Source organism: Pinus tabuliformis, chromosome J, assembly GCF_031772625.1.
Source record: "Pinus tabuliformis cultivar Carrire ecotype Pingquan chromosome J, CPIR1, whole genome shotgun sequence".
Classification (NCBI taxonomy): domain Eukaryota; kingdom Viridiplantae; phylum Streptophyta; class Pinopsida; order Pinales; family Pinaceae; genus Pinus; species Pinus tabuliformis.
In genome coordinates, this window is record NC_142295.1 from 145,910,944 (window position 1) to 145,934,438 (window position 23,495).

The 23,495-nt window shown below is 35.4% G+C and overlaps 1 protein-coding gene across 2 annotated transcripts; it reads left to right on the plus strand.

Moving 5' to 3' along the window:
- The first annotated feature begins 11,945 nt into the window (after window positions 1–11,945).
- HERK2 (hercules receptor kinase 2) lies at window positions 11,946–16,202 on the plus strand. 2 transcript variants are annotated; one of them, XM_089377395.1, is made up of 3 exons: window positions 11,950–12,767; window positions 12,915–13,129; window positions 13,272–16,202. In XM_089377395.1, exon 3 carries the CDS (start codon window positions 13,331–13,333, stop codon window positions 15,494–15,496), a length of 2,166 nt encoding a protein of 721 aa, XP_089233521.1. In that variant the 5' UTR covers window positions 11,950–12,767; window positions 12,915–13,129; window positions 13,272–13,330; the 3' UTR covers window positions 15,497–16,202. The 2 variants fall into 2 exon arrangements, with proteins under 2 accessions (XP_089233520.1, XP_089233521.1); XM_089377394.1 differs by having other exon boundaries at window positions 11,946–16,202.
- Window positions 16,203–23,495: the final 7,293 nt, after the last annotated feature.

The following is a 23,495-nucleotide window of genomic DNA, read 5'->3' on the forward strand; positions in this document are numbered from 1 at the left end:
ATAAAACACCTAGGATGAGAATCGGTAGATGGAGATGACCAAGCAGAGAAGAAAAACAGGGAGAGACTAACAACCATTGCAGGTGTCTAGTGGCGATAGTGCAAGAATGCAGGAAAAATTAAGTTGTGTAGCACCCAAGGGGTCAGGTTGGGCGTTTGTTTAGGGAGCCAAAGAGTAAAAGAGACAATCACCATAAAAAATAATAGCAATCTGCGAGTAGGTACAAGGGTTGAGAGAGTCATATAGGAGAAGGCCAGTTGTACAAACTGCATAGGGCCACAATAATGGTGTCATAGTAGACAGGAATGCTAGCGACAATCACATGGAGGTAGACACGACGTGAGGAATATGTGTAGGGAGTGTCGGGTCCATGCATGAGGATCCATTAAGAAAGGGTTGCACAATGCAAAGTGCAGTCATGTTATGAATTAGCTAGCCGCAAGAGGGTACATAAGTCGTTTTGCAGAGGATCTACCGCAAAAGACATGGGCAAGTAGTTGTTTATTGAGTTAGTAGTATCCAACAATAGGTATGAAGGACAATACCAATATCCAACAAAATTGGCAGAGGTCAGCCCTCAAAAGAAGAGAGTGACATTGTACCAGCCAGGGGATTAGAGGAAAAATTCATGGGTGTCTCAAAGGACCGAGGCAAACTCACAACAGTGCTAGAGGGACTTAGCACAAGATCTATGTTAGTGATAGAGAATGAGTAGGACATTGTGAAGACTGAGTTAAGACCAGGGACTCAAACTTCCAATTTGGAAGATCAATGGGAAGCCTCTTCCATATCTGTCAGGACCAGTTGGTATGAGTTAACATTGATGGAGGCTCAAGAGCAGCCTCCTAGGAGCATGGTTGGGAGAAACAAGCCTTCATATCATATTTCAAAGCAGGTAACAGGGAATTTTTCTAGTTAAGAGGGAGCAACTACAACAACAAATGACCTAGTGGAATTGAGGAAAAATCTAGGTGGAGGAGGTTCTTCCAAAAGTACCTCCCTTGCAAAGAGGGAGTGTTAAATTTTGTAGCTTGGGAAAGTACTTCTCCACAAGCCTTGTGTCTAGGCATGTAGACGTCATCCACATCTCCTTAGAACACATGTTCTAGGTTGAGCAAGTTGTTGATATAACTTAGCCCAAGTCTAACTTAGGAAAAAACACATATTAATATGTTGGCTTATTGAGCTAATAAAATTTAGGAAAAGTAAAGTAATTTACTTTATTGAATAAGTTTTAATCTTAGCCATCAATCTCAAGTGAGGTGAGATCTAATCTTGACCATCAGTCACTTTGAGATTAGGGTTATGGTTTTTGCTCAATGTAAAGTTATAAAAGTAATGCTAGGGAGAACGAGAAGACATATAACATTAGCATAAGGCTGACAAGTATATTTTAGTGAGCGTCCAAGGGAGTGCAAAGAGGTTGGAGATCTAGATCTGCAAGAGAGAGCAAATTTACTAGATCAAATCTGAAATATTGTAATCTGTATTTTCTTAGTTGGGCCATTATTGTAGGATGAGAGCCCAAGTAAGTTCTGAGTTTTATTAATAATGAACTAATTTGTTAGGTATAAATTTATTTGTGATTCAAATTGTTAATTGCTTCCACTAAATATTTTTTAGGAATTTAGTTATGTGTTTATTAATTAATTTATTACTTGGAATTAAATACCAAGTACTAAGTTTCGGAAAATCTAACACAATTGACAATAGAAATCTTCTATGTTCATAAAAATCCAAATCCATATTTATGCATGCATGAGCATCCTTAATATTAAAAATTATATATATATATATATATATATATATATATATATATATATATATATATATAATATTACAAAGTTTTCAAATTCACAATCATTTATTTAATGTTTTGTTTATCAATAACCATTTGAAATGATTATGAAGTAATTTAATTTGGTGATGATGGTGATGATGATGATGTCATTTAATCCGATGATGATGATGATGATGCACTAAGATCAATATGATCTATTAGACATTAAGAAAGTAAGAAATTAATTGACTTTTTAAGTTTTATTTCTATGATCAAAAAGAAGGGAGAGAAATATTCTTAAATCACTACAATTTTGTTGACTTAACAAGTCAAGAAGGTTGGTAGTGTGACAAAGGTTTTGGAAATGTTGGTAGTGTGACAAAGGTTTTGGAAATGAAATCATATGTGAGTAAGAGTTGGGTAATCCAAGAGAAGCTATTTTTCATCTTCAACACTCTTAGTATCGCAAAGGCGACAACTCTTTTGTCCCAAAATGTTTTTGAAATAAACCAACGCTTAATTTCACTTCGAAACTTATACAAATTAGTTTTTATCTTCACAATATAAAAAAGATTCTACCCATTATTAAATTTATTCAATAATATTATATTAATATATTAATTTGATATATATATATATATATAATTTATTTTTAACATTTAACCATCATTCATGACTGCCACTTTTAAAAACACAACATAACACAATAACCTAGGAATAGATAAAAATCCCCCAAACATATCACTTTAAGAACATCAAATGATCACTACAAACTTGGAATACAATAAGTTATATTCTTTACTAATATAAATTCGTTTAATTTAATTTTTTATTCAGCCTAGAAGATATAAGATATATCTACTTTTTACCTACGTACTCCCTCATATAATTAGTTGAGGGGGTAAAACTTAATATTAGGAGCCGCTAAGACATATTTCCTTAAAGGTAGTGGACCCACATCAAAAGCATTTCTATTGGACAAAAATCCATGGACATGTTCCCATATTTCAAACAACCCTCATTGGGATGCACATCAATGAGGTGACATGGCAATGTGATCATTGGACCAAAGGGGTCTCAAATTACATTTTTGTCTATTTAGGTCTTAAAGGTGGCCAACTTGACATTTTATTTTAATGTTGGAGGTACTAGATTAGGTAAGCATGTAGCTATCCCAAGTCAATATCAAGAGCGAGACTTATTGGACAAGTCTTTCATGATGATGGAATGTAAATTTGTTATATATGCGTAGGCGGTCTATTGTTTTATCTTTATGGATATAATTTTATGATTTTAATGTAAAATTATATCAACATGTAAATAAAATTTAATAATTTAAAATTTTTTATTAATTTTTTATAAAAAAAAAAATTGTAATTTTATTAATATTAAATTATTAATTTAGAAATAGGAATAGTGAAGATAGAAAAGTTATGTAGGTTACACAGCGAGGATGAAAACACAAAAAAATCATAATTATGTTAAAGGACGAAAGGTCTCTAACATGATCTGGGGTATGCAATTTTTCGGATGGAAGGAGGGCACAAATTTTTGAAGAACTCGTAGTTGCGAGTAAGTTTTTTTCTCATAATTTATTCAAGGTTCCAGAAGAAGCTTCTATAGTGGAAGTTATCCAAATTGCATAAGTTTTCCTGATATTTGTGGAGGATGAACAAAACAGAATGCTTATGAGCCCAATCACAAAGGAAGAGTTGGAAGCAACCGTAAAGGGGATGTGGAAGGATAAGAGTCTTGTGCCAGATGGCTAGACAATGGAATTCTTTCTAGGGTTTTATGATCTCAAATTGAGGACATCTTGAGAGTGGTTGAAGGGTCGCGTCAGACAGGAAAGATACATTATCCTTTTAATTCGACCTTCATAGTTCTCATCCCCAAGGTGGATGAGCTCAAGTCTTTTGAGGAGTTCAGGCTGATTTCTTTGTGCAACACCATATATAAAATTATTGCAAAAATAATAGCCACATGCCTCAAGCCTCAAGCCCATCTTATCTAGAAGCATGTCTTGGGAGCAATTTGGGTTTTTGGAAGGAAGGCAAATACATGAGGCTATTGGGGTAGCGTAGGAGGTCATCCATAATATAAAAACCTAGAATTTAAAAGGGGTAGTTGTAAAAATTGACATGTTAAAGGCATACGATCGACTCAATTGGATTTTTCTCAGGTTGATTCTTACTCACATAGGCTTTGAAGTTGATCCAGGTGGATATTGGTGGCCACCCGCCTATTCCACCTAGACCCTCTAGTCAGTTTCATATGTTTCCTTGTTTATTTCAACATTTACTATTTTTAGTAGTTTTTCGGGTCATGAACTTCCAAAGCAGTTTTAGCCCCCTAAAGTACATTTTTTTTTTAGGTTCGTTGCAGGCTCATAGCCATAGGCAAGGGCCTGCGGCAAAACCTGTAGTACTTAGAGAGACCTTTCCAACAAGGTATCATACGCGCCAAACAAAGATAATATGACCAAGTTATGACCCCGAGAAGTTGGCTGCCCAACTAACCCCAACGGGGCCCACAAACTCTTGGTGTTACATCTCTTGGGGTTAGGGTTTTGGTTGTTTAAGGTTTTCTCATGTTTTCCAATAATAAATAGGCCCTTGAGCCTCATTGTAACACAGTTCAGAGGCATGTAGCCGCCACATCTCTTCTCAGAGATAAGCTACCATCGCCCAAGCTATCTTATTTCCATTCTGTTTGTAAGCATAGTTCAATATTTTTCTATTAATGAAATGAAGTGTTTTTCTGCTACATCTCTGTATTTATGATTATATCTGTAATTTGTTGCATTCATGTTTAAGTTTGGATCAGAAGTCCCCTTTATAAATTGGATCATGGGCTGCATTAAAAATATTTCTTTTGTTGTTCTTATAAATGGTTTTGCATCTCCTTTCTTCCACAGTCAAAGAGGGCTTCCTCGGGGCTACCCCCTGTCTCCCCTTTTATTTCTCTTTGCCACTAAAGGACTAAGCCACTTGTTTTTGAGTGCCAAAAGACGAGGGGAGCTAAAAGGTATCCAGGTAGCAACTAATCTTTTCATTACACATTTGCTATTCGTAGATGATGTTTTACTATTTTGCAATGGTTTCCATCATGATCTTTCAACTATCAAACAAGCACTCACTCTCTTTTAAAAAGCAACAAGGATGGTCATAAACATAGGGAAATCCTCTTTATCTATATTAGGCTTGTCCAGACCTAAAATAAATAGAGCTAAGACTTTCTTTCCCTTTAAATTGATTCCCCCTAAGGATCATATGAAGTATCTTGGTTTTTTATTAAAGCCAAATTCATATCATGCAACTGATTGGTAGTGGATGGTGACTAAGATCGAAAAGAGGTTAAATCACGAGAGTTTGAAGTGGCTCTCTAGAGCAGGGCACCTAGTTCTGATTAAGTTTGTTCTGGAAGCCATCCCTGTTTATTGAGTGGCTCTAGCTTGGTTCCACAAGGGAATACTTTCAACCATCAGAAAGCTATGCATGAGATTCCTTTGGGTGGGGTCTAATTAAAATGAATAAAAATTAAGAAATTAATTAATTATAATAATAAGGATATAATTTGGTGATCATCTAAACAAAGAATTAAAAAAAATTATAAACAAAATTTTTCAAAAAAGAGTAAAAATATATATATATATATATATATAAATTAATTATAAACAAAAATTTTCTTAAGAAAGAGTAAAAGTGTTAAAAAAAAACAAAAGTATAAAAATAGAAAATTTAATATGAAAGAGTAAAAGTGTTTTAATGATATTGAAGAAATGGATTAAAAAAAACCTTTATCCCTAAAAAGTTCGTTTAAGTATTGAAGAAATAATTTGTTTGTTTAGAATTCTATGTATTTGTAAAGTTTTAAGTATGAAATTTGTTATTTTAATATTTTATATATAATATTTTAAAATTTGTATAATATTTTTAATTTAAAAAAAATCAATATATATTATATAAACTATCAAATATCAAGTATAGTTGGAATGAGTTTAATGAATAAAAATATATGTTTTTTAAGATGATAAGTTAGAATTTAAAGTGTGATAGAGTATGTACATTTTTATAAATTTAAATTTAAGTAGTTACATTTTTGCATATAAGAAGTCTCTTGTGTCACAAACTAAATTTTTTTTGTAAATTGATTTAGTGTTTAGCTAAGTCATAATCTTAAATTAAGTTATTATTATTATTATTATTATTTTATTGCAATCAAGGATTTGTATTAACATTGTAAAAAGTTTAGGTAATTGGTCAATGTATGAACATCAAGATACAATTATTCAAAAAGTGGATGATGACATGGCAGAGATATGCATAGACCTCTTGATCATTTCCAAATCATCGCATATTTTTTCTTCCTTATAAGAGGAGAAAATTCAAAGTTTTTCCATTTACAATATTTTCAAAATTGGCGCAGTAGGTAACAAAATTTGCTAAGCATTTCTTTACTGATCAAGGGTACTTCTTGGAGGCTAGACCTCTTCCTAAATATGTTGGTAGAATGGAGGTATGTTTCCTCCATTCATTCTTTGTAGCAACTCCTCTAATTGATTCCTTATGGCACACAGTTCATCTTCCAACCACACAAGCCTTTGTTGAAGTTCCGAAATGCTATCCATAACCATTAAGAGATCTTGACATATTACATATAACTCTTCCTAAATAATTTTGTTAGTGCCTCCTTGGGCCATTTCTCCCACCCTTTCTATTGCATTAGTAACAACTATACCAGGGGAGTCCCTTAAAAAATAAAAGAAAATTAGTGACACAACATGACACCTCCCCTACCAGTTTCCTGAGACTACTCTAGTAGAGTTTCATCAAATACCAAATTGAAAAGGCCCAAGAAAACATAGAAATGGAGACACATAAGATCCTCTAAAGGCCAATTCCACTAATTTGGCTCTCAAAATCTCCATAGAGTTTCTTTTTAAATACATATGATAAACCATACCTCAACAACATTCACTACTTCCAAGATAGACCAAAGAAAGCCTCTATCTCTATCCCATAGCTAGACTTAAGGAAGGAGATCTCATAAACTAGCACCAACTTTTGCAAAGCAATTCAAAGCTAACAGGCCTAGATATACTCCACAAGAAGGCATAAGATAGTTAAACCACAAACTGACATTAAAGCTTTGAAAGGACATTTCGCTACTATCCATCTTAACGATATCCATTTCATACTCATCACCATCAATCCATCCAATACTAAACTGCCTGATTTGTAGTCAGAAAGGACTATTCGCATATCACTTACTGAAATCCACAACCGAGCTCCTTAAATTTCCACTTGAGAGATTCCAATCCATAAGATTTTGGTTCATGATTCCTCCCTTTGGCACACTCTAGAGATCAATACCAACCATAATACTAAACCTTCCATGCTTTACCTCCTCAAACAACAATGTGTATATGCGGCATTTACTTAATGAATTATTATTTTCATCGTAACTTTGCATGAATGAGACTCACGACTCTTTCTCCTGCAATGGAGAGGGGTCCACTTATTTCTTTTGAATTTTATCATAATACTAAGAATAACATTTATGGAAGAGGAGAAAGCCTCTTCTCACCATTCCACAAAAGTTCTCCTATTTGCAACTTGACCCCCTAGTTAGCCAAGGAATCAACCCTTGTGTTTTTGATTCTCAAAACATGAAAACATTGTCTTTTAGGGTGAGACTATAGCGCTAGAAAATTAACTTGAAAATATTTTTTTAGTTTCAAATTTGGAGGGACAATCCCAAAGAACAAATGATGGATTGTATTGGTTGAGTCACCTATAACAATCACCTCTTGATTACAAGATTTATAGTTTGCATGAGCCCTTGATATAGGGCAAAGGCCTCTGGCATATTGTTGAAAGCTTTGCCCAGGCCTTAAGTATACAAATACTCTTCTTGATTCTCAAGGTGAGAAATCACCCCTTGCCCGCCTCCCCCCTCCCTCCCCACCACTTTTGCCACCGCTAAATTATATTTTTATTAATTAAGTGAACATGTATTTATGCATTATCCTTCATTAACAAAAACCTTAAATTGTCTTACAATGACTCCGGGGAGGGTTTCCCTTAAAAAACAAAAGATAAACAATTCTAGTTAGTTAATGCACCTTTGATTATCTATTTCACCAAGGCATTATTATTTAAGAGTAACCAAAGAACATAAGACTTTAACGGAAATCCATAATTGTTATTTAATTACATCAAAAGATTTTAAATTTAGAACCTAGTACGATAGAGATGTTGTCATGTGGAATGGTTAAGAACATATGCTTTCTTGTAAGTGGCCATAAATTCAAATCATTGTGCATAGGTGTATCCCTTGTCTCACAAACAAGGGGGCCTTAAACATCAATTTGGTGTCTAGCTTGGTGTGACCCTAAAAAATTATTATTATTATTATTATTTCATATGGAAATAAACATGTCTCTTTTTATATAAGAAATAAAAATATTTGATATATACACTTCATAAAAGAGCTACCAAACTTACAGATAAATATAAATATTGCATATATGATATTTTTATAGCGATATTGTTATACTGCAAATTTATCTATCTTAACAATAATCATAAATGAGTTTTTACGTAGTTCCAAAGGTTAGCCCAAGTGGTCTAGAGCCAAATGTGAAGGTCCTTTGATATTGTTGTTGATCACGGGTTTGTCTCTCATCGATTCCCTTGGGGTGAGACCCCGTAATCAGAGGCTGATGGTTTACCCAATTTACCATCCAAAAAATGTGAAGATGTACTCTAAAATTTCTCACACTTTCATTCCAAGTTTAAAAAAATAGATTCTTACATATTTGTATTTATATAAATGAAATTACAAATAATTTAGATCCATTTTAAATAATTCAAAATTTTATAATTCAAAAAAAATTTCTTTAGACACTTCATATGAAGTTAATATGACATAACCTTTTATGACTTAATTATGTAAAAAAAAATAAAAATAAGAAGAAAGTGTCATGACTAGAATCATGTGGATGAACCATTATGAGGTATAATCTTGCGAAAGAGTAAGGTTGAAGGAATTGTGTAATTAAAATTTCATGACGAAGGATAATTATTGAGACAAGCCATGTTTAGCAACTAACTTCCTGCACAATGGAGGTAAGTGATCAATGCTTTATTCTTTGTAATAAGGTGGGCCAAGGTACATATAAACCTAGTTAGGCTTGCTAAACCAGTGAATTAGCAATGCAAATCTTTTGAACCTAATGTGCCTTGATTTTGGAGTATCGTCAATAAGGTGGCAAGTTTTGGATCATCTGTTTGTTTGTTCAATTGACAACAAGTGAACTGTGTACTATGTACTAGTGTAGGAGGATTGTTGGCATGTTAAAGTTCAAGAAGTGACGATAGTGTTAAATTAGCCCAACATATTAAAGAATACATGTTGGCCCTACAAAGTTTATCGCGATTATTGTTATATTTTTGTTGTATCGTGATTACAATGTATTGAATGTTAAGAAAGGCTAGGCGTGGACCAAAAATGCATGAATATCAAAATCATCTTTCAAGACTCATTGTTTTAGGTGTTTCGAGAGTTATTTAAGGTGTGTTGTTTACTGTGGTTAGAGAATCGCTTGGATGATAGTTTTTTTTGGAATTTGACGATTTTTTTTTCAAAAAATTATAATGTTGGACTGTTTGAATCATTTTTTTATGGTGGAAATGAATTCAACACCATCAAGAACCTTTAGGGCACCCAAAATCCCAAAGTTTGACAGTTGTAACCTAGATTTTCAAAAAATTATACTGAATTTTATCATAATATTACCTAAATTTCCATTATTTTCCGGGCTAATTTGTGAGCTAAGTTGAAGATTGAAAAAGTCAAAGTTTTCATTTACCTTAAATTTTGATCGAATTGTCTTTAGTGAGACTTTTTGGAAGCTTTTCTAGTGGGTTTTTCTAGTCTAATTTCTCTAAAATCCGATACGAATTTATTGAAATCACAAGCTTGATGGGTAACCTTTTCGAAGTGCCCTAGAGGTTTTTCAGGATGCTAAATCCATATATACAGTCAAAAAACCAACTTAAATAACACAAATCAAGATTTCAACTCAAAATGTTCTGCCAGATTCCGACACCGGAAAGTCCAAAGAGTCGCACTAAAGACAACTCCAATTTTGATCATTTTTTTATAATTTAGATTATTCAAAATGGGCCAAAATCTTTAAACACATTATTCCATTCGTTCATAACAAGACTTTATTAATAACATATTTTAACCAAACTTACCTAAGACTTTATTAATAACATATTTTAACCAAACTTACCTTTATCTTAACTGTATTACTATAAAATCCAAAAATCCAAAAAATATTTATATGACAATTTCCCTAACACGCATGGTTCACTCATAGCTCAGACCTACATGGACTCATTATTTTAAATTATGAGTTAAGAAAATGTGTTCTTAGGTTAATATATTGTCTTATATTCCCTGATTGTGGAGGGTATTTAAAAGAATTATATTTATATTTATATTTATATTTTATAATAATAATAATAATAATTTAATTTTAAAGTGATGATGTATTTAAGTATTAAATTGATTACAATTTTTTTTGATTTTACCATAAGAATCTAGTATAGAAAAGATGTTGTCATGTCAAGTCCAATATGTAAGAAATGCTGTCATGTCTTCTACTCTTATGTTATATTAACATTTTGACTTGATCAAATTACCTAAAAAATAAAATAATATTAAAAAACAAAATTATTAATTTTAATTTTAATTAAAAATATTGAAAATAAAAATAAAAATAAAAATAAAAGTAATGATTATAACTAATAATTAAAGCAACCTAGATCTATCTTAATTCTAGATCTACCATACTCTAATTCTAGATTTACCAAACTCGAAATAGGATCAAATCTTTTGAAATACAATTTTTTTTAGAGTGAAAAAAATGTGATCCTCATGAAAGTTGATACATTGGAAAAATGTAATCCCTCACCAAAGTGGATAGATTCTAAGTTAAAATGAATTTAAATTAATATAATTATAATAATAATTTAATTTTAAATTATAAATTGATGTATGAACTTTTGAATAAAGAATTCGTTTTGGCGCGATATTCTACTGCAACATGTTGCCTATTTAAATTTAATCCCTCACTATCGTTGATAGATTCTAAGTTAAAATAAATTTAAATTAATATAATTATAATAATAATTTAATTTTAAATCATAAATTGATGAATGGACTTGTGAATAAAGAATTCGTTTTCCCACGATATTCTACTGCAACATTTTACCAATTAAAATTTTCGAATGTGTACATATTCTACACTTTTTAAATTTAAAAAATTAAACTTAGAAAGAAATTTAAAAATTTAAACTTAAACTTAAAAAAATACAAATATCGTAAAATATAATTTTTGAAAAATAACTAATTTAATTCAGTTGAACACTCCCCTCACCATAAAATATATATATATTTAATTTAACTGAACACTCCCCTCATCACCAAAAACATATATATATATATATATATATATATATATATAAAACTACACAAACTTATAACTTTTCTAAAGAACTTCTAAGTTTTAAGCATCGTGTTTTGTGTAGCTCTCCAACTTAACCTTTCAATTTGTGGTCTCTTGTTTGACAGGGAAATTTGTCGGTCACAGGGTGATTTCCCTGTCAAATAGAGGTAATTTTTTTGTAAAATCGTTATGATTTTTTTGTTGAAATTGTGAAAATTGGTGTGAAAGTATAAGCATTGTGTTTTGTGTAGCTCTCCAACTTAACCTTTCAATTTGTGGTCTCTTGTTTGACAAGGAAATTGTCGGTCACAGGGGGATTTCCCTGTCAAATAGAGGTGATTTTTTTGTAAAATCGTTATGATTTTTTTTTTGAAATTGTGAAAATGGGTGAGAAAGTATAAAAACCCCAAATTTAACTAGAAAGTCTATTTTGAAATTCCAACCATATTCCTTGGTGCATCCAACCTTACAAAGATCCACGAGATGAATCTCCACTAGAGACAAAACGACAGAGAAATCCAAGGTGACATTTCACAAATCTCTCAACAACAACATGAGATGCTCATACAGGCCACCATGTGCAGTCAGTAAAGGGCTGTCTCATTAACCTCGGGTTCGCGCTCAGTTTGCGCCAGATATGTCGACTGAAGGCAAGGTCCCCGACAAAATAGCGGTGTCAAAAACGCGGCCAAATATGGCGGAGCGGAGCTTGGTGGATCGCAGATACGATATGTATCGTGTCCGCCGTGCCATGGAATAGCTGTTAATGTCGTATGAAATGATTCTACATAGCCTATCCAGACTAGTGCAAGCTGGAGAAGACATGGGGCAGCTGCCAAGTGTCCAGTTGGGTACAGCATTGTCTGGGATGGTAACCATATTTGAAAAACAGAAGGCCCAGTTCCATGAAGCCAAAAATACATAGAACTCGCACTCTGAAAAATTTGGGGATTTGTTAGGCTCTAGGCAGTTCAAATGTGGGTTTTTGGGGTTTGACGTTGTGTAGATTGTGTTCATGAGCTTAGACCCAGAAAAATTGCAGAGGGTTTGGAGAGATTTCGTGGTTTTAGACGGAAAATTTAAAAAAATTATTGAGACAAAAATGCATGGTTTTGAGATTTGGATCTTCGATTTAGGGTTTTGATCCAAGCCCTCCTCACCCCACACCCCAAAAAAATATATTTTCTGCAAGGTTTGGAAGCCGCAGGAAAATTTATGGTCTAGCCATTGGTTAAAGGTTTTAGTTTCGAAACCACAGAGCAATCTGCTTCGGAGTTTGGATCTCCGAGGGTTATCAGCCTTGACAGTCTCTTGAGCTTTGGATTCGGGTGGTATTAAGCCGTGGAGCCTGGGAGTTCCAGTCCTCGTTTGGGAACATAAGAAGATCTCTATGCGGTTTGAACTGATGACATCCAGAGAAAAATGAAAGATGTGGCGGTTTTGCTTTCATTGGTTTGAGATAAAGTTGAGTTTGTGAGTTTTGTTTTGCGATTTGTTTTTTTAGTTTGTTCTGAATCACGGCCTCATTAGCCTGTTTTGAGTTATTCAAAATGAGCAGCTTTGGGATAATTTTTACATGCTGTTTAGCATCCATGCTATGCCTGGTTTCAGCAGCGGTTTCGGACAATTACTTGATTAATTGTGGGGGGAATTCCAGCGCTACACTGAATGGGAGGAAGTTTGTTGGGGATTCGTCCGCGAACAATGTCACATTTTCCCCCGTTGGGATATCTGCTGTGACAGCGAGCGTGAGCTCGAGTGCTCCATATGCTGATCTCTATCGCACTGCTCGCATCTTCACTACCACGGCTAATTACAGCTTCAAGGTTAGCAGCCCAGGGCGTCACTGGGTTCGTCTTCATTTCTATCCTTTTACATTTGAGAATTACAGTGTTAATTCGTCTTTTTTCTCTGTAAATGTTGGAAGTCTACAATTGTTATCCAATCTGAACGTGTCTGATGAAATAGCGGATCGGAATGCCAATATACAATCCTCTGCAAGTGGGAGACCTACTGTCACCTATATAATGAAAGAGTACCTCATCGATGCTAGTTCCAGCGCCCTTGTTTTAACATTCGTCCCTGGTTCTGGTTCCTTTGCTTTCATCAATGCAATGGAGGTGGTGTCTATGCCTAAAGGGCTGTTCAAAAACTCTGTTAATCTAATGGGATCTTCTTCCAAAAATACCTCACTTGAGATTGACTCTTATTCCGTGGAAACAATGTATAGGCTAAATGTTGGAGGGGACTCCATTGAGCCCGAGAATGATTCTGGGGGGTTGTCAAGAGCCTGGGAGGAAGATTTATACTATATGTATTCAGCTGCTGCAGCAGCTGTAATCAATGGTACCTCTAATGTTAGTTATGCGTCCCCAAATGAGTCATATATAGCTCCTCTTGAAGTTTATGAATCAGCCAGAGTGATGACGGATAATCAAGTCATTGACAAAAAATTCAATATATCTTGGGTGTTTCCAGTGGATTCCGGCTTTTCATACCTCATTCGCATGCATTTCTGTGAGCTTCAGTATTCTGAAGCCGCTGCAAGAGTTTTTAGGATCTTTATCAATAACCAGACTGCAGCAGATGCTTTTGATGTGTATGCTCTTGCAGGTGGAAAGGACAAGGCTATACATAGAGATTATATAAACCCTCTGGGGGAGGGGATAAATACCATGTGGATCCAGCTTGGCCCAGACCCAAGCACTACATCAAATACCGATGCAATTCTCAATGGACTGGAGATTTTTAAGCTGAGCAATAAAAGCAATTTGGCTGGAAGTACTAGAAGGATTGAGGCTGGAAGCCCCTCTGTAGAAACAGGAAAATCCAAGATTCTCTGGCCTGCCATAGGAGCGGGAGCAGGAGGGATTGTTATTATAGTTGCAGTTGTTGTGGGTTTGTGCTTGTTCTGCCGCAAGAAGAAGTCAATGTCTGTGAAGCCTCATTCCCCAGGATGGCTTCCTTTATTCTTGCATGCTGGATCAGAGAGTACATACTCTACCAAAGCTTCAAAGGGCACCGTGAATAGTGCCAGTGTAAGCATTCCTGCAAGAAGAGGCAGAAGATTCACCTTTACGGAAATCAAACTTGCAACTAACAGCTTTGATGAGTCGAGGGTGATTGGGGTTGGAGGTTTTGGGAAGGTCTACAAAGGTGAACTTGAAGATGGTGTTGTCGTTGCAATAAAAAGAGCAAATCCACAATCGGAGCAAGGTCTGACTGAATTTGAGACAGAGATAGAACTACTTTCCAAGCTAAGGCATCGCCATCTGGTGTCTCTGATAGGTTATTGTGAGGATCAAAATGAGATGATCCTGGTCTATGAATATATGGCGAATGGTACCTTGAGAAGCCATTTGTTTGGAAGCGATTTGCCATCCTTGCGCTGGAAACAAAGATTGGAGATTTGTATTGGTGCTGCTAGGGGATTGCATTATCTGCACACAGGAGCAGAAAGAGGAATCATTCATAGAGATGTGAAGACTACAAACATTCTCCTTGATGAGAATTTTGTAGCAAAAATGGCTGATTTTGGTCTGTCCAAGACGGGTCCTGCTTTGGACCACACTCATGTGAGTACAGCTGTGAAGGGTAGTTTTGGGTACCTTGATCCAGAATATTTCCGAAGGCAGCAGCTTACAGAGAAATCTGATGTCTATTCCTTTGGAGTGGTTTTGTTTGAAGTGATCTGTGCAAGGCCTGTTATCAATCCTACTCTTCCCAGAGAGCAAATAAATCTTGCAGAATGGGCTATGCATTGGCAGCAGAGGGGAATGCTGGAACAAATCATTGACCCCCATCTTGCAGGAGCTTATAGTCCAGGTTCTCTGAAAAAATTTGGAGAGATTGCTGAGAAATGCTTAGCTGATGATGGAAGGAACAGGCCTACAATTGGAGATGTGCTGTGGAATCTGGAATATGTTTTGCAGTTGCAAGAGGCAACTGTTCGGAGTGTCTCACTCAATAATAGCTCGACCCAATTGGGCAACACTGCCTTGAATCTTCCAAGAATCGGAGAATCAGATGAACACGATGAGAGTACACTTATACAAGATCAAGATCAGCAGATTGATGAGCGTATTTTTATACAGGATCAAGATCCACAGATTGATGAGAGGAGTGTTGGAGAGTCAGAAGATGCTGCAGGTATTGTGGTCTTTTCGCAGCTTGTGAAACCTCAGGGAAGGTGAATGGTGGACAAATAAGTCTCAAGAATCTTCCTAAATTTATGTTTCCTGTTGCAGTCTTGGTCAGTGCCCCTTCAAAGTTGGAGACAAGCATATCCTCTGAAATATATCCTTCTCTATTGTTATCTGCATTGTTACCTAGCAAATTATTATGGACCAATATATAACCTCTTGGACGAGCATTACCTTCCAGCTTCTGCTGAGCGCTGTTTCATGTCAAATCTGGTCTTTTAATACAGCTTTATGCTGAGTGAGAGGAGACTGAGTGCTATCGCATGACAAAATCCGGTCTTTCAATCCAGCATTATTTGCTGAGTGATAGGAGGCCATTATGGAGAACACGTTTCAGAAACAACAAAAGTTTATTTATCACTAAGGTTTTCAACTCTCTCAATCACTGTAGAGGTGTTTTGATGTTTTGGGGTAATGAAAGTTGTAACTCTAATATGCTTATTCAAGCTTCGTATTGAAGCTGGAAAAGGACCCATTTTGTAGCAGCTACTTTTTTGAAGTAGCACCATCCAGTTGGTTTTGTTTGTGACTATTACAAAGATTTGCATTTTCATTTATTTTGTAGACAGCACATTCATTCCAGTTATCTCGGTACATAAAACTGCTCTGACAAGAGTTTATGCTGTAAGCAGCAGTCAAGGCAATCTATGTTTGCCATTCTGAATATAAATGCTGATAAAATTAGTATTTTGCTTCATCTTCTTGTTTCCGGGTGAGGGGAGCTGCAATTTTATGCAACCATGTACCGAGGCAGGCAAGTGATTCTTGTTGTTGCTGCTGTTATTTGACTTGCTTTAAGTAGAAAAATTCAGTCTTGGTTGTGAGAGTGACCATTATGAATATTTGGAAATATATTTATTTTGTGGAAAACATATTTATTTATCAATTCAAGGACATAAACTGTCTTTCTGGTTTGTGTGATGCAAGCTGTCTAGGAACATTTGTCTCACCTATGTCTGTCATTTGAAAGTTACCTACTGGTGCAATTTGAACTGAGATGCTAGGGCGTATAATTGCTCGTAAGGTGATTTAAAATCTGTCGTATGGAACCAATGCTTTTGTGCAACATCATTCTTCACTTGATGCAGTCTTTTTCGAGATAGTGCTAAATTGGTACTACTGGTTCAGTGATCTGAGAAACTAAAGGTAACAAATTTCATCCTTTTCAGTAATTATTTGAAATTGGAAATGCCTTTAAAGTTTGGAACTATAATCCTATGAAATTTCATGTGTTAAGAGCACTCTGCATGTAATTTTTTACTAGTCTATGTTGTTTTCTGTTAAACTAGTTGTGTACATAAATTTCACAGCAGTAACATTTGTCAAAGTTGTCTTTAACATGATCTGTACCTGACAATGGTACTGTTCTGCTATTGCGACATTTTTTAATTTGATTTGGTTTCATTGGTACACATAGATCCATACGGTATTTGTAACTGCTTGAAAGTCATATTCTGGTCAATCAAAAGAGTATTTTGATATCTTGTTTAAGTTCAAATGTCCTCCTTGCCTTTAAAAGAGTCATGCGCTGCCAATGCATCTGACATTGTGGAAGGTGAGACAAGTTTGTGCTACCGTGAGCACTGGTACTGTTCTGAGATTGCCACATTTTGCATTTTGATTTGGTTTTACTGGTACATATATGCCCATATGGTATATGTGACTGCTTGAGGGTCATATTCTAGTCTATCATAAGGGTTTTTTGATAAGTCTTATTAAGTTCAAATGTCCTCCTCACCTTTAAAAGAATTATGCACTGCCAGCATCTGACATTGTGGTGTGGGGAGGGGGTACAAATTTCTGCTACCATGAGCACTCTTCCCGGACGAAGGTTTAGGTTGATGCCATGTGTGGGAACTAGTTGATATATTGGTGGTCACTTTTTTACATAGTACATAGTAACATAAGGATTTGAAAGGATGGATTCAAACAGTTTGAAGTGTGTGACAGTAATATTCGGAATGTGCCTTGAGCAATTGTTGTCCCATTGCTAGGTTATTATATAGTATATGTGCCTTAAGCAATTGTTGTCCCATTGCTAGGTTATTATATAGTATGTGTCGGATTTGGCGGCAGAGTCCTAATGGGATATTCCCTAAGAAAATAAAATAGCTCGTCTCTAATCTCATCGAGAGAAGATGGAATATCTTGTAAGAGTACAGAATTTTGAGGAAGTATGAGTGAGATGGAATATCAGGTAAGAGTAAAAAATTTTGAGGAAGTATGAGGGAGATGGAATATCAGGTAAGAGTACAGACCATGTACAGAATTTTGAGGAAGTATGAGTGTACGATATTCTATAGTATGTGTTGAAATTGGCCGCAGAGTCTTAATGGGATATTCACCAAGAGTAAAATAGCTCATCTCTCACCTCATTCAGAGAAGATGGAATATCATGTAAGAGTAAAGACCATGTACAGAATTTGAAGGACGTAGAGTAAGATGAAATATCAGGTAAGAGTACAGACCATGTATAGAATTTTGAGGAAGTATGAGTGTACAACGTTCCGTTTAAGAACTGTCATTGTGATTGTCTTTATCAACCTGTTCATGGATATGTGACTGAATATTTTATTATTGCATTTCTGTTTTCCTTGTGTTGCAATTTGGAATTAGATTGTCTCAAATGTCTAACATAATTGGTTTTACAGCAGATCAAGAACCTTAGATTATAGCAATGAAAAATTATAGTTGTTGCTTTTAGGGCTTAAAATCCCAAACGGTTTAGACTGAATTTTCGGTTCATTAATATTTTGGTCCCCTTTCCTTCCCTGATAAATACTAAATGTGATTTATGTTACCTCTCATGCAATTTGGCCCCCTTTTCTTCCCAAATAAATACTCAATGTGATTCATGTTACCTCTCATTTTGCATGAGGCTTACACTAGTGAATTAAAATTCACTGTATTTCACAAACGTCAAATCACAAACGTAAGTTTACAGGTTGATGGACCTTTGAATAGCTTATGGGTTATGATTGCATTTGAAATTATTGGGGACGTAGTCATAGATGGTTTAATGATGTTGATGCTTTGCTTGCCTCTTAGTGCTAGTAGACGTGATTGTGGAGCCCTTATGATCATTTGATGGTTGATGATACAAATTAATCGATGACTCCTTGATAGAATGCCCTTGCACTTTTGGGCTAAGCTAACATCGTATTGACATCTTGATTTGAGTTGGCTTCATAATGGTGTAGAATGACTCATTATCACTCATTCTCACATTCATTTGACATCTTGATTTGAGTTGGCTTCATAATGGTGTAGAATGACTCATTATCACTCATTCTCACATTCATTTGAGATGGTCTAAGCCTGATTGATGCCGTGGTATAAGAATGCCTTAATTTTCATGACTTATGTTGCGTTGATATAGCATCCTAACTTAATTGTCATATGGTTCCCATAAAGGACTCCTCGCTTGTACTCTTTCCTAGAAGGATCCAGCCTTATCAATGACTAGTTTTGCATGCCTTTGACTTATTTGGAGCTCTTTGTACTTGGGTGTCACTGATTGAGGAGCACTCCTTTGTTTCACTCATGATGGCACATATGTGAAGGCATATACACACTTGACATCACTTTGGGTCTTGAATGACATTGTTTCAGTCTTCATGGAATATGTAAAGGCATATACACACTTGACATCGCTCTAGGGCTTGAATAGCAATGTCACTCCCTTGGGATGTTTTGGCACATTCTTGGGGTTTGTTTGATTCTTTCTTCCATGAATCTATCACCTTGCACACCTTCCTTCCATGAATCTATCACTTTGCACACCTTCTTATGATTTATGGTTGAAGTGATCCAAACTTTGGAGTATCTTGCACACATGTTGAGGCATAGTCCTATTATTGGTTGATGACGGCCACCCCTTTCTTCATGGAGTTAGTTGAGCATTAATGGCATTCAATTTGATACCTTATTTCATGGATGAACTTGTGCAACCTAATTTGAGGAAAATATCCACCATTTGAGGCTATTTTGTACTCTCTCATTCCTTATTTGATGGGATGTATCTCTTGAAGGTCTCTCATGTGTTATCATTGGCTTGACTTGATTCAAACCCTACTTTGAGGAGACATCTACCTTAAGTAGATTTCTTGGACTTGTTTCTATGCACGTGGTTGAAGGCATCCCACATTGGGTTGATAGTCTCTCACTTGTTATCATTGTCTTGACTTGATTCAAACCCTACTTTGAGGAGACATCTACCTTAAGTAGATTTCTTGGACTCATTTCCATGTACGTGGTTGAAGGCATCCCACATTGGGTTGATAGACATTCATTCATGATTGAGAGGATGCCTCACATGAGAAAGCCACATGTGCCACCTTATGAGGGTTTTCACTTGGTCTTTACATGTTTTATGAAGGATGTCTCACCTTGGACCACACATCCACATTAGATGAGATATAAGAGGTTCTAAAATTGAGATCTAAGGCTTATTGCATATTTTGAAGATTATTGAGGCTTATATTTGATTCTCATCCCTTTTCGTTGGAGACATCCTATCATCATGGAGCATCTTTATTGGAGACTTGTACATGTGGCTTGACTACCACTCCTTATTTTATGTACTATTAGTTAGTTGTAGTCGAATGTTGTTTCTTTACTTCTCCTTAGGCTAGTCTAGGGTTTTGACCTTAGATATTATTTGTCTGTTTACATGAAGATAGAGCTCAAATCTATATAAGAGTTTACTATCATCATTGCTTCTCCCATAGTTGATTTTATGAAGAGTCTTTTTTTTTTTAAATCTTTTCTTTTCGAGGGAAAAAATCAACCTCCCTCTTAGCTCGAGGGCTAGAGTGAGGTTGTTGGTACTAGGCCAACCCACAAGTCTACTCACTTAAGAGTTCACAAGGCTCGACACCATTACAATAATATTCATAGGCACAAAGCCATCACAACAATAGTTATCAAGGCATTATAGCTCATCATGTCATTAGTAGGGATTTGAACCCAGGTTGAGAAGATAACAACCATTTTGCCCAACCACTCAAGATAACCCCTGTTGACTTGTGAAGAGTCTCTCCTATTGGAGCTTTATTGAATCTCTTTTTTAAGACTTAATGGAAATTTCAATGGTTCTTGCTTATCATTTTTGAAGGTATATTTTATTTCTAATCATTGTTGGTGGATGCTAGGAGTTGCTTGCAAATACCTTGTTTGAGAAACCATAATGAAAAATTGTTTATCATGTGTGGAAGGGTTTTATGTGAGATATTTTCTTCTTAATCCCTTTTGATACCATATTTTCGAACATATTATCTTGCATCTATCATCTTGTTAAGAGTGGATGTTAGATCAATATTTCATCGCAGGACTTGTTCTCATAACATTGTTTGAGTTTGATACCTAAAAGGACACTCCATGTACATTTCTTCATCATTTAACAAGTTAAGGCTTATTATGGCATGTATTTGTATGTTTTCACCTTCATAAATTGCTTTTTTGACCAATATTTTAAAACTTTGACTTGAGTTCAGAACTGGTCGACTCCGACTCTGACTCTGACTTAGTATCGACTCTACTGGTTTGATTTCAATGACTCGGATGTTGTAAAAAATACATTACATTTTTATTTATTTATAAAAAAACATAATTTTAAAGATTTTCATTCATGTTTCCAAACACAAAGCATTAGAATATAGAGATAAGACAACATATGATCAAAGTAGGTTCATGAATATATCCATTATATCAAAATGACACCCAGTGCACTGTTTGATACATATATGATATAGAGATTAGAACAAAAACACAACCAAGGAGACTCTAAATGGCCTCTACAACAAAAGTAAAACATCACTAGCCACTGCTAGAGAAGCCAAAATCATCTGGATCAGACTCTGAATCAGAGTCAAACAAGGAAACCCATGGCTCCTCCTCCTCATCGCAATCTTCCACTGCCACTGTAGAAGTAGTAGCACTAGCAAGCGCAACAATTGCATGCTGAGATAGACGATCTATGTGCTTGCGCCATGGCTGAGTAGAGGAAGTGCATGCAATTAGAGGACTTGGGGCTGGGCCTAGTACTAGTGGATCTACATTTAACTGAACATGATGTTCAACTAATGCCTCCATTTGTAAATCCAAATCAATATCAATATCCTCATCATAATCAAACTTTGTTGGATGCCTCTCCACTACCCAATTTGATGTTGGATCAATATCTTACAACACAATGGGATCTATATCAGGTCTTTTGTTCAACAATTGGTTGCGTCTTAGCCGAAGGTTGTATTGTGCATAAACTAGATCATTTAACGTTTTTGTTCCAAACAGTTTCTCTTCTTTGTGTAAATCCTCTTGAAGATAGGTCAATTGCGTTCACACCTAGTAGCAGTGCAAGTTTGACTCAAAATATAGATTGCAAACTTCTGCAATTGAGGACAATGGCTACCAAATGCCTCCCACCATTGTGCTGCAAAAAACATAGTTGTGTAACGAGTTAGCTCAACAAATTATATCCAACTTTCAAATTCTAAACAATTTAACAAAATAAGAATTTGAAAATTGAAATTGTTTGTTTACCTGGCTCATCTGATTCTCTTGTAATCCTTGTTAGGTTCTTGCCAAAGGTACTTGTGGCTCTGCTGAAACAAGTGACTGTTGGTGTATCTCCACCTGATCACTCTCCTTAGGGACCATGCGGTTAATCAATCCATCTCTAACCTCCCCAGTCAAAGCTTTTGCCCCCAGAGCTTTATAATGATACCTTGGGTTCAAAAAATACCCAGTTGCATGTATAGGGCGATGGAGTTGATTGTTCCATATTTGATCAATGATTTTGCAAATGGGCCCATACTTAGCCACTCTATCCTTGTATGTTGCTTTTATTTGCTCCTTTGCTTGATCCATAGCCTCATAAATGAAGCCCATAGCTAATCTTTCGCCATTCACCAACTGCAACACCTTAACCCGTGGCTCAACAACTTTCACAATCTTTGTTGCCTTTTTCCAAAATATTTCTTCATTAACTTTATTTCTCACATCTTTGCCATCCTGTTTGCAAGACCATTAACATTCATTCCATTCATCACTGGAAAACACCCTTTGCAAGTTTTTATGTTGGGAAAGCATAGATTGCAATGTCAAAAAATGAATTGCAAATTTAGTGATTGCAGGCCTAATACTATCCTTGTCCCTTGTGTGTTTCCTCACCAGGTTCAAAATCCATGAGTGATTGTAGATATATTTTGTTATGCTTTTGGCATGCTCTACCTTTTCTTGATCTAATTTATTTTACCAATATCTTCAAGCATGAGATCTATGCAATGTGCAATACATGAGGTTCAAAAGATGGTTTTGTTTTTTTAACATTTTACCAACAAGAACATAGTTAGAGGCATCATCTGTGATGATTTGAACAACATTAGCCACCCCTACCTCTTCAACAACCTCATCCAAAAGCTGAAACAACAAGTGTGCATCTTTCACCCTATCAGATGCATCAACTGGTTTTAGAAACATGGTTCACTTTGAGAAAAAGATAAGAAAATTTATGATGGTACGATTCCTTTGATCAGTCCATTCATCTGACGTGATGGTACATCTTGTTTTTGCCCATGAGCTTTTGAAATCTTTCAAATATTCATCAATGGACAAAACCTCTTTTTGAAAAAGAGATCCCCTTAACTCATGCATAATAGGGCCTTTGAAGCCCTTTCTAGCAGCGAATATGACATCAAACATAGGTTCATAATATGGTGAACGAGAATCATTGAAGGGGATATCAATATCATACCACCATCTAGCTATGTAATCACAGACAATTTCTCTCAATTCTTTCTTCCAATGGCCATGAAGTGCGCTGCATTTGACCTCTATTAGCTTGAAGACCATGTGCACTATCAGAGGGAGATGAGGGTGTGAAATACATTTTATATCATCTTTGTTTTTAATTTTACCCTTATACTTTTCTTGAATAAACTCCAAAGAGGGAGGAATATAACAAAAGGGGTTGGATGCATCAATGCAA